The following is a 12,028-nucleotide window of genomic DNA, read 5'->3' as shown; positions in this document are numbered from 1 at the left end:
AATTCTCTTCACTTTGTCCGGCTCATCGCAAGCTTCCTTAGCCTCCGTAGTTTTCTTTCTGACTGCAACGGTCCTAGTCCTCTTTGTACCAAGAGAAAATTGTAACGCCCTGCCAGCAGGGTGTCTCTTGATCACAGTTTCATTTTCCACCAAAATCTCCTTTCCCCGACTACCACTAAATTAAGCGCCAGCAAAAATGAATGAATTTGCAGTACCTCATATGAGGTTAAGAATTATGTATAGTTTATTTTCATTCAAGTCACAACCATAGGACAGTTTCTGCATGTTTTACATTGAAACGACTGTATGTAAATAGCAATACTGCACAATATACTGGCATCTAATACCACAAACTTTAATGTTATTGCAGAAGTAGATGTAGGTGGGTAAATTGGTGGGGATAGATGAAAAGGTATATAACAAACATATGCAAGGTACTTTTGGACAACTGTTTCCCTTTTCTGAAAAGTGGAACACAATATTATTTAATAAGTAAGCATCCTTCTTCAATGGTGAACATTCATAAAATGATTTTACGGCTGCCATTTGGACAATAGTAGGTTCAAGAACATTTATATTGTACAAAATAAAATTCAATCTTTAAAACACGTCCCTCTAGATCTTGTCAATTTCAAAATGGCAAGAGGTAGGAATGATTTTTCAATTGTCACTTGGCATTGAATGTCAAGTAATAAGAGACTAAAACTGCCTTAAACATGTAAAATTGTTGTGTTGTGAATTCATTTTAAGTACCAGGGAACATCAACACATCCAAAATTAATATTGTTATGTAACAATGTCTTGCCATCACTGACGAAAGACATCGAATACTATCTGAAACGTAGTATAATAACATTATTTAACTTTTATCCATGGCGTTTTTGAAAACGCTTATCAACTTTAATACCAGCACTATATATCAAAGACATACATATCATACACATAGATGTGTGCCCCTAAAAGTATACAAGCACAATACAATATAGTACTGCTTTATATATCTATCTACATCTTTATTTACATTGATAATGACTCTGTTATAACCTGAGAATAATTTGTACAGAAATATAGCTGGAGTGTACTGAGATATATCTATCAGGAGACTTTACTTTTCATGGTTTGGTAGGGATACAGGAAAAGGCCTTACAGTCCGTCACACGTAGCCATTGGGAATTAGTCAAGCGCAAGGTTATTTCTGGTTGGGAGTTGGTCGGCAAGTTTGGCTACTAGTCATCGTCTGCGCCAGATGTCTACGAATTCCAGTCGGAAGAAGCAACGTAAGTTATATGGATGTGATCAGAGCTAGAATAGGATGGATTCCAGGCTACTCCCAAACCAGCGCCAACCTAGATTGGTGAGTGGCACAGGTAATGGTAAAGGTCGTCCCATAGCCTTTTTGAGGCCGTAGGGGTAGTGGGATGCTATCCACTGTCTGTAGGGCACGGTACTGGAAGGTGGAGCAAATCCCTCTCCTTCCACTGCCTTTTATCTCCCCAACCAAAGTCATGTACCTATTTTTACACCAGGGTGGTTAGGAGAGTCGTGTAAAGTGCCTTTCCCAAGAACACGTATCGCCAGGAACGCTTGGACTCAAACCTGTGACCCCTCAGTCTCATGTCCACTAGTCTAACAACTCAGCGATTAGATGCTACTTTGGGTAGTGGTTGGTAGCACAGTCGTGTTAAGGTCCTGAATGCATGATGGAGGTTTAACCTTCAAGTTTTTAGCTGTTCCGCAGCTGTTGTATGGCAGACTGCCACTTCTGTGAGCATGGCTTGTTGTATGGTGCAGTTTCAGTCCTTTCTCTGACAGGCTTTTCCTGGAATCCGTGGTGTAAAGTTGAGCTAAAGGTGCATGGAGTCCCTGTGGATGGGGCTGTAGGCGGAGTCCTCTATCCTGACAGACGTGTGTCTCCTTCTGCTGAGGCCTCCCCGGCAGCAGGCAATCCACTGGTTCAACCGCCCACACACAGAACTGAGATGGAGAAACAAGAGTAGTTTGAGATAAGCTTCTATTTGCACTTTACAGTTATAACTAATATATAGTACATTTGTAGTAACTGGAACACATGTACACCGTACATGTACATGTAAGTCAAATTTGGTAGTTGTGACAAAGGGTTAATATCAGTTGCAAACTAAGCACACACAATGTTCATGAACTCACTCACTCGCTCACTCTCTCTCTGTCTTGCCCCCTTCCAATACATCTGTCTTTGAGTCAGCATGACCTTTAATACTGTAAATCTTGAAATGTTTGCAGTGGCTTTATTTTTGCAGTTTTCGTACTGCAAAATCATAACACTGAGAATGAGAGTTTTGTACTTCTACTGTATTACATAATTGTTTGAACCACGAACTTCATCCACAACGAAAACCTCCTTTACCTTCTTACTGCAAAATAAAACTGCCAGAAAGTTTGTTCATTTGTTTGTTGTTTGTTTGTTTATCTAAGTATTTATCTAACCAGGGGAAATCATGTCGCTAACTGGTGTAAATGTAAATGCTGTTAGAGTAGTAGTATACTGTAAATGCATTTAAGTTCACATGGTTTTTATGTTGCGCTATGGGGAAAATGGAGTGTTTGCAGTGGTTTTCAGTTCGCGGCAGTACTATAGTCACATATTGATAGTGATACAGTACTGGACAAAATGTTTTTAAGTTTGCGGTGAAATAGTCATAAAACCACCGCAAACATTTCTGCATTTACAATAGTTTGTGACTGACCGGGTCTCCAGGTCGTGAGAGATCTGCTCCAGAGTTCTGTTCTTGGTCTCAGGAACCACGAGTAGGATGAAGACAGCAGCAAGCACACCCATCACTGCATACCCCTGGCACACTACAGAAATCCCCACCGACTCTGTAGGAACATTGTTGTATCAGTAGCAGTATCAGTCAATGAAGCTTAGACATACGAGAACATTTCGTATTCAAACCTACCCAAGAAGACCACTCAGGGGACTGATCAAATCTGATCTATGTGGATAGGTGGTCACTGTGGACGCGATTCTTGATGTTTGTGTCAATGGGAAAAATTATCTATTAAGGGAACATCAAAAAGTGGACACATTGGCCAGGTGGTTTTAAGGTAGAGGTGGCCACTTGTACAGGTTTAATTGTATATGGCAGACCCACTGACTCTGTGGGAACATTGCAGTATCAGTCAATGAAGATTAAACATATAGTTAGACCATAACGTAGTATAAAACAAATCAAGCAACTGTTACTGGATAAATTCTTATCAGAGACTGAAATTCTCAATCAATCTATTTATTTTGTATTGCATAATGGTATATCAGTGTTTGGAGTCTAAATAACAGACACATTGTAGTACTTGTGCACGAGGCTGCTTATTCAATCATTCAGCTGATCTTCCTAATGCTCTGTTTCTGAGGCTACAACAACCATCGAAAAGACCTTTGCCTTAACAATTAATATCAAAACGAGGTAACATGCCAGACAAGCAACATTTCAAAATATTAGGACACCGGTTTAATAAAATACAGTACCTACCATGCACCACATTTGTCTCATGTACATGTCGGCATAATTCTGTTAAACAGTAAAGAGCTTCAACTTACCCACAAGGTTTAGGAAGGACAGGGACACGATTAGGTTTGTTCCCCAGTTCAGCACAGTGGTGAGGGCTACAGCACGGCCCTTCACATTCACTGGGAATATCTCACTCAGCACCAGCCAAGATACTGAGGACAGGAACAACAACAACACGTTAACAAGAAATAAAAAATATCTCATACTAAATGTTTTTAGTTTTTGTTAATTTTTCATTCTATTCAGAACCAGCCAAGATACTGAGGACAGGTAATTAACAACAACATGTTAACAAGAAATCACAGCTCTCATAGTTCCGTGAAATATTTAGAGTTTTTGTAAATTTCATGTTTTATTCTTTTTTGATCATGAATTTCTAGCTGACTCTGTCCAATGCATTTTTCCCACTGGCTCTCATAGGGCAACAGGCATGCACATAGCAACAAACCTGCGACAGCAAATGAGATAATCTATTCTGGGACCTTTCAGGGACCGTTGACCTAACTTCCTGTCAGTGTATCGACAATGCCTAGAATATGAAAACCAGACACTCTTCTGCATTCAAACATCTATAGACACACAAGCAAGCAAACAAACAGACACACCAAAACCAAACCTTCAAACATAGCATGCTTCGTACAAATGCATAGTCAAAATAGCCATTCAACTGTGAAAAACAGGAGAAGACTGTCACATCAAGCCTTAAATTTAACAAACTGTTGAGTGTAACATGTTTACCTGGACCAAAGCCGAAGGCGTACGCTGCCACAAACACCATCAGCGTCAGCAGGGAAATCCCCTTCGCTCCATCTGGTACCATCACATCAAACTCTGTCCCATCTAACCCAGTCTCATTATGGACAAACTCTACACTAGAATCTTTGTCAGAACGCTTCTGCAGAACTTTTTCTGTGGTAAAAAGATGTGCTTCTGATCTCCTGGTAAAGTCTACATGTGGTGTCCAGACCAACTTCTTGCTCTTCTCATGACTTCCTGGTACAGTTATTACTGGAGATGTGACTGCAGAAGGATTTCTGTACTGCAAATTGGGTTCAAAAAAGTTCCCAGGAAAAACGTCTCTAGTGTGAGTGGATCCTAAAGTATCGTTTCCGCTTTCACACGGTCTCTTAAACTTGCTGGCTGGAAATGAGTGGGTGATGATTCCTAGGATGAGGATACTTATTGCCATGATGGTTGCACCAGCCAGGAGGAACTTGCGACGTCCGAATCTGTCCACAAGGCAGAGAGATACTATAGTAGACAAGACCTGGGAGAAAACAAAATAAAATACTGTAAACTTGATGTTATAAAGTAACACAATATGTATCTGAATAGCCGGTATAACCATCCTTTGGCATAACACACCAGCTTCACAGGCACACAGTACAACAGCAGCTGGTTATATTATGCTGAACGACCTGTCACAGCTAACCTTTGCACATCTAGCTGCAAGCGTTGTTTAAGCTATTCAATGAGGATGCCCCCACAGTACTTGTTGGCAACTAGTTCTACTCTATGAGTATGACACTTCTAGTGAAAAACACATTTTTGAACACCTCCTATCCTGGGTTAATAACTCTGGCACTTGAAGGCATGACTACTTCTTGTTCCAAGGAAAATAAAGGTTTATACTACTACTACTACTGTTCCTTTCTGAGCTGTTATTTGGTACTTAGCAGTTGGTGCATCTAGCAATTTATTAGTTATTCAAAAGACGAAGCACAACATGCAACATTCTTTCTAAGAAATATTTTCTTTCTAAGAAATATTTCCGATCGGTATTGAAGTCTCATTGTCTTGCATTGTCACACACATATACAAACAATGTATGGTTATTTTCTCAACATCCGGATGTTATTGGTTCTCACCTTCACAATACCAAGCCCAACAGTTGCCAGGGTGGCAGCTGTGTTACTCTGGAAACCAACCAGCTGGAAGATCGTGGGTGCATAGTACAGCACGTTGGGCTGACCTGTGAACTAGAAACACATTTTCATTCTTTATTAATTCATCTAACTCAGGCACTACCTTACCAACAAACATAATCAAACCAAAATCAATATGACAGAGGATATACACATAAAAAAGTTACTAACAGACTACTAGGTTATGCAACAAGCTACATGCTATATCACTGTATACTGCAAATTCATTTATTTTTGCAGTGAATTAATATCATGATTCTGTAGCACATAGTAGAAATCCAAAACACATTTTCATAATTTACAGTGTCTTGATTTCATGGTAAGGGATCTTAAAAAAAATAAAACCACGGCAAACGTTTCAAAAATTACAGTAACTCTTGAGTATCTTTCTACATACCTGCTGAAAGAAGACAATCCCTGTGCCAATCAGCATCCTCCCCCTCATGTTACCTGCAGCCTTAAACAGGTCGCACACACCAAGTTTCTGCAAAGACAGAAAAACAGTTACTTTTCACAAACACACAAAAAAGCAAACGATTGCTTGCATATGATGGAAAGACTTTCACCTCCTCAACCTGCAGGACAGAGGCAACTGTCAGTCTGTTTTGAAGCCACAGCATCTATGTGCAAGCACGTCTAACCCTCATGAGATGGGAACAACCGGCAATAAACCGGATAGTGAGTGTGGACAGCGTTCAGTACCAAGGACAGGTTTTGTGTGGTGTGCATGTGGTTTGTGTCTGTGTACGTTTGTGGATAGTGTTCAGCACCAAGGACGGGTCTTGTGTGGTGTGTGTGTCGTGTGTGTGTGCGGATAGTGTTCAGCACCAAGGACTGGGTTTGTGTAGTGTGTACGTGGTGTGTGTGTGGATAATGTTCAGCACCAAGGACAGGTTCTGTGTGGTGTGTTTATGTGTGTGTGTGTGGATAGTGTTAAGCACCAAGGACAGGTTTTGTGTGGTGTGTTTATGTGTGTGTGGATAGTATTCAGCACCAAGGATAGGTTTTGTGTGGTGTATGTACATGTATGTAATGTGTGGGTGTGTATGAATAGTGTTCAGCACCAAGGGGATGTTTTGTGTGGTATGTGTGTGAACATGAATGTTCTATCTTATTTACTATCAGAAGTACAATTCACAATGATTTTCTTACCAGCCACACAGCAGCACGTTTTTCCTACCTGTTCTGTCTGCAGGGAGTTTTTGATGTTGTTCAGCTCCACATCCACACTGCTGCCCCTCAGCTGCCTCAGAACTTGCTGAGCCTGTAAAAAAAAGTCTTATTACTTTTAAAATTGTTTAAGTTGAGTTCATCACAATTTTTTAAAGTTCATAACTGTGTTGGTACTATGCATGCTGATATCAAGTGCCTTGGTTTCTACCTGCAACTCTGAACAAGAGCGCTCTTTCGTCTCTCTTGTAATTTTCCTGATATTTTATATCATCATATGATGTGCACCTTTTTTCTGTGCACCTCAAGTTTTAGGTTTGGTTCCTCAAAATAAATTTCGAGCCCTGATAGCATATCACTTACACCTCCTAACAACTTACCTTCTCCTCCTGTCTATTGATGATGAGGTATCTAGGGCTGGGAGGGAGGAACATCATCCCTAGTCCCTGGGCAATGGCAGGCAGGGAGGACAGCCCAAACATCCACCTCCTAAATGGATAGATAGATAGATGACTGGTTTATTCACAACATGCATATGTGCACACACATACCATTGCAGCCTTTCCTGGCTGAATTGGGGTATGAGACAACAAGTATTTCTTAAATTCATTCAATAACTGTACAATTCATTTGCAAACTCCATGGGGTAAGTAAGGTGAGGCAGAGATTTAACAAATTGGAATCTTATTGTCTTACAAATCTGGACATCTCTATCATCATCATATCATACACATATTGATGAGTCCAGATGCCAGGTTAAATCTACTATTATGTGCACAGTATCAGCATTGAAAGCTGTGGATATTCTATGAAATTCTAAGTTGAGGGGATTCTTGGAGTAGTCATGCATGTGTTGTACAAAATTCAGCTTCAGTCTTGCTACTGTAAAGGTTGTTTGAGATCCTTGTCAGTTGCTGGTTCTGTCACAGCCTGGTTGAAAATCTTAATAAGACTGCACAATAGACCTCTTTCCAGTTATGGCGGCCATTTTGAATTCCCGGGGTCAGCTGGAGGTCATGCACCAAAGTGAGGCTCAGGGTGGGTTGGCTCATGATATAACATAGGCATTCCATCCTTGGTGGTACATTTTGCTCCTCTAATGTGAAATGCTGTCAGTGGTACATGCACCTGGCATGTGTAGAAAATATTGTTGCGGACATTTGGACTTGATTTTAGCTAAATTCTAATTCATCTATTGTACAACAACCAGCAACTACATGTAATGTGAAACTGGCGGTAAGTAAGGCATACTCACCATCCATTGGGAACACTGATGAAGAGGAAGTTGACCAGGTAGGCCACGAGGATGCCGAGGGTGATGCCCAGTTCATTTAAGGACACCAGCATACCACGTTTACTCTGAAAAATTATAGAATCACAGTTTAGACTGCGAACTGTGAACTGTACAAGGAAAAACAGACATCAGGCCTGCCAAAAAGGCCCTCCAAACTGTATTTTAATTCCTACTTTTTCCCAGGGTAAACTGTTGTAGCAAATTTGGCTAACTACTAAATACACTAATTACATCACATATCAACAGTCATGTCCGTTACAAGGTAAATTGAAAACAAAGTTTGTACATAGTGACCAAAAAAGTCTGACTTTACTACTTCGAATTTTGTAGAAACCAATGAAGATGTAGTGATATTTGTAACATGAGAAACCTTGTAAGAAAACTGTTTATGAAATCAATGTAAATTATTAGATTTTCAACATTGATACTTACTGAAGGAGCGATCTCAGAGATATAGATGCACTCTGCTATGGCAGACAGGGACACTGCAAACCCTACAACCAGCCTCCCTGTCACCTGAAACACAATGACAGCATGGAATTATCAATATCATTATTCTTTCAGAATATCATGTTTATGGAGGTTAAACTGGAAGACATTTTTGTGCTTTGTGGAAAACTATATGGAGATAAATCTTTAAAAAATAAAAACATATACTGTAATTCACTTTATCTTCATGGTAGCAAAATTTCACGGTGTAAGGAAAATTGACATTTTCACTGAACTTTAACTTCACGATGGCGGCAAGTGAACGAATCATAGATAATAACAACAGGTTTTTTCACAGTGATGATAGCTCACGGTACAGAGGTGACCGTGAAAACAGTGAATATAAAGTTACAGTGAAAGAAACAAGAATTACAGTACATGCTGTAAGTTAACATGTTTCCAGTAATAGTAATAACACAATGGAGAATAGTGCTGTATCTAAGCATGTGACAGCTGCCATTTATATGTAGGAGACAAATATGTTTGCAAAACACTCTTCTGCACTTAAATACAGGCTCCAACTTTATAATGTAAACAGTTTCTGTTACATTTACACAACAGTGACAGGATAACCTGCTCCAGCTGCGTGCCTTTTAGTACTAATACCAGACAGAAGTGGGGTTTGTTTGAAGTGGGTTGAGTAGAGCACTTTCAAGTACCAAGGACAAACACATTTGAGTGAACCAATATGCTATCCACTGGTTACTGTAAAGCATAGCGTGTAAACAGTCAAAACTGACCAAGAAGACCACCAATTAAGGGCAGGATTCTTAATGCTTGTATCAATGCCAAAATGATCTTAGGGACCACCAAGAAGTGGTCACATAAATAAAATAAAAATTAAGAGGTCACTTGTACAAGTTTGACTAGTGTCATCAGTAATAATTGTAGCAGCAAATGAGTACTGTTGTTCAAAGCATGCATTCCCATGTTAAACCTCTAACTTACCAGAACTGCATAAGACTGTGCCAACGCGAGGATCATGGCACCGCACACAAACACACCAGCATTCACAATGATGGCCAACCTCCGCCCAAATCTGTCCACAATAAATCCTGGGAAAACAAAATATGGTTCATTTCCTTCTCTGTCCTGTAAGAATGTTTCTATGAAATGACATGAATATTAGACATTCACATTTTCAGTACCTTTTAGTAAAGCCTCAAGGTCTGACCAATGCAAACAAAATGGACTCCAAAAAACAAAGTTTTCTAATTTTAAAGACAAACACCATCTAATGCTACGGTCCCATTTCCAATCCGGGCCCGGCAAGGCTGTTTGCGAAAATGAAAATTAAAAAGACATATCAAGAAAATACACAATTCATGGTTAGGACTTATGTCTTTTGTTGTTTTTTTGTATGATATTCTTTGTTCCCACAAGCTGCCCGGCCTGCTCTTCACCAACAAAAGTTAGATCAAAGAAAGCGTGTGATTGGTCCTTACCCCCAGTGAGTGAACCAATCACAGCGCCCATGAGCATGGAGCTGACCACCATCTCCTGCTGAAGACAACCCAGCTGCAGTTCTTCCCGTAGCTGCAGGAGGGCGCCTGATACAATCCCTATCCAAAAGACGACAAGTAAACATACTGAGTTGCTGCTTATTGCAGAGAAATGAAACATATTGTCCCTTCTGCAACAAAGGCCTATAATGAACAGCAAGGGTGACTTGCATAAAGCTAATGTAAACCTATCAACAAAAGTGTGAAAACATGAGTTCAGCTGATGATATATCATTAAAGCATGTACCTTATACTATCATAAGATATGAGTATCAAACCTACACTTACCTATGTCATATCCAAACAGTACTCCTCCCAAAGCAGCCATGACAGAAGCCAGCAGGACATAACCTGTAGTGATGCCATCATAAGTCCTGTGAAAACACGAAGGACACATTTCATTATCATCATTTGGGTAGGCACATTGTATGTAAGGCACACTGTTTATTGTTCATTTTTGTGGGTTATCCATAATCTCCAAGCAGATCTAATGGTTGCAAAGACCGTATCCAACTGGCAAAAGGAGTTTTTATTGCAGGTTATTCAGAGCCACTGGATACCTTTTCATATGCTTATAAATCCAGTCGTGTTTTGAAAGTGTTTACATTTGGTACCGCCACAACATACTGGGATATCTAAAGTTGTTCCATCACAAAGCCGATCTATTGCTGGAGTAGAGTGCTCACCTCTTAACTTACTGTTCAAGTGTTGTTTTGTGACTCTTAAAACATGAGCCTTGGTTCTTCGATTAATATTCAGTTGAAGTAGTGTGGTTGAGTCATACTTCAATGAATGTATTTATACTGTTCATTTTATAGTGTTTATCATCCTCTTCACCTGTTCTCCTGCCTGTCCTGTAAGTCCTCCATTTCTATAACCTCCCCGTCTTTATCTTCTGTGGTGTCCATGTCACTCAAGAGGCCTGCAAGGTAAAATCCAACATACATAAAATATAATTATGTTTCTCAGTAAATATTGAAATGTTTGTGGCGGTTTCATTTTCATAGTTTTGGCAGTGACCACAGCATAGAGAATTTATGACACCGCAAAAACAGGTTTGCAGTGTACATGTATTACTAAGAACTGTACTTTCAAAATTATGAGTAGAGTAGAGTAGAGTTAATTCAGCCAGGTAGGAACTCCGGTTCCAGTATAGGTCGCTATTCAGTATTCAAAGTCCCCACGAAAATAAAGGATTTCTACAGTATTCATCAAGATCAAGATAAGCTGACGGACTGACAATGATACTAAAATTAGGTTACAATTAAGTAGCTTTTCATCAATTTCTTGTGAACTATCTGACTCAAGTCAATATGGTAATACAATTTAAATAGTAACATATGAAAGAATCACAACAGTGCTTTTTACATTAAAGAGCTGTCATACCAGTCTTTTGATAGAAATAAATTGTGAATGTCCAGCTAATTTTCAACATATCCAAAAGCACCCAATGAGGTACTGATCTTATTAAAGAACCTCCTTGATCCCATACTATTATCCTCGGTTGTTGACTTAAGGGACTTTAACTAGGCTTAATTAAGGGTCATCCAAATCTGAGCTGTTTCAATTCACAAATGTCATGACATACCTTGAATGGAGGACTCCACTAACGAAGATTCTTGACTCGCCATGTCAATCCTCAGTGCACAGGGTTAGGCTGGAAACTCAAGTACCGTTCGGTGGGAACTGGCACGTCAAAATCAGCTGGACCGTGAAGACAGTGTTTACTTTGGGAATTTAATCTGATCACTGCTTCAGACTCGCTCATTGGACACTGAGCACTTGTACAAGACAATTGAGTCATGAAGCGAACGATCGACTACCTCTTCCCTTCCTCTAACTTCAAGAAATCCTTGTGTGCATACTACTTGAAGATCATGATCATCTGCTGTGATCATTGCTCTCGAAGCTCAAAGGGTCAAAGGTTAATCATTTATTTTTCCCACGATGAAGGGCTTTACCATTAATCTTTGAGGAAGGAACTCTTAAAAACTTTTATTTTATGTATCTTTGATTCGTACAAAAGAAAGACCTATGAACATTAAGTAAAAAGATATCTTAGATTTTATTTTGTGATAATTTAGATATTGAAATAGA

The 12,028-nt window shown here is 39.6% G+C and overlaps 1 protein-coding gene across 1 annotated transcript; it reads right to left on the bottom strand.

The window, feature by feature from the left end:
* Positions 1-1,773: 1,773 nt before the first annotated feature.
* LOC136426551 (solute carrier family 2, facilitated glucose transporter member 12-like) lies at positions 1,774-11,562 on the bottom strand. The gene is made up of 15 exons (XM_066415215.1): positions 11,520-11,562; positions 10,769-10,853; positions 10,220-10,305; positions 9,875-9,991; positions 9,378-9,484; positions 8,373-8,456; positions 7,902-8,005; positions 7,027-7,135; positions 6,657-6,740; positions 5,874-5,960; positions 5,420-5,530; positions 4,290-4,818; positions 3,581-3,703; positions 2,727-2,859; positions 1,774-1,974 (listed from the first exon to the last, which is right to left on the bottom strand). The coding sequence occupies exons 1-15, from the start codon at positions 11,560-11,562 to the stop codon at positions 1,845-1,847; spliced, it is 1,932 nt and encodes a 643-aa protein (XP_066271312.1). The 3' UTR covers positions 1,774-1,844.
* Between the last annotated feature and the right edge of the window lie 466 nt (positions 11,563-12,028).

Source organism: Branchiostoma lanceolatum, chromosome 2 (assembly GCF_035083965.1).
Source record: "Branchiostoma lanceolatum isolate klBraLanc5 chromosome 2, klBraLanc5.hap2, whole genome shotgun sequence".
In the NCBI taxonomy this organism is placed as follows: Eukaryota; Metazoa; Chordata; class Leptocardii; order Amphioxiformes; family Branchiostomatidae; genus Branchiostoma; species Branchiostoma lanceolatum.
The sequence above is the reverse complement of the archived record's forward strand: the minus strand, read 5'-3'. Positions and strand labels throughout refer to the sequence as shown.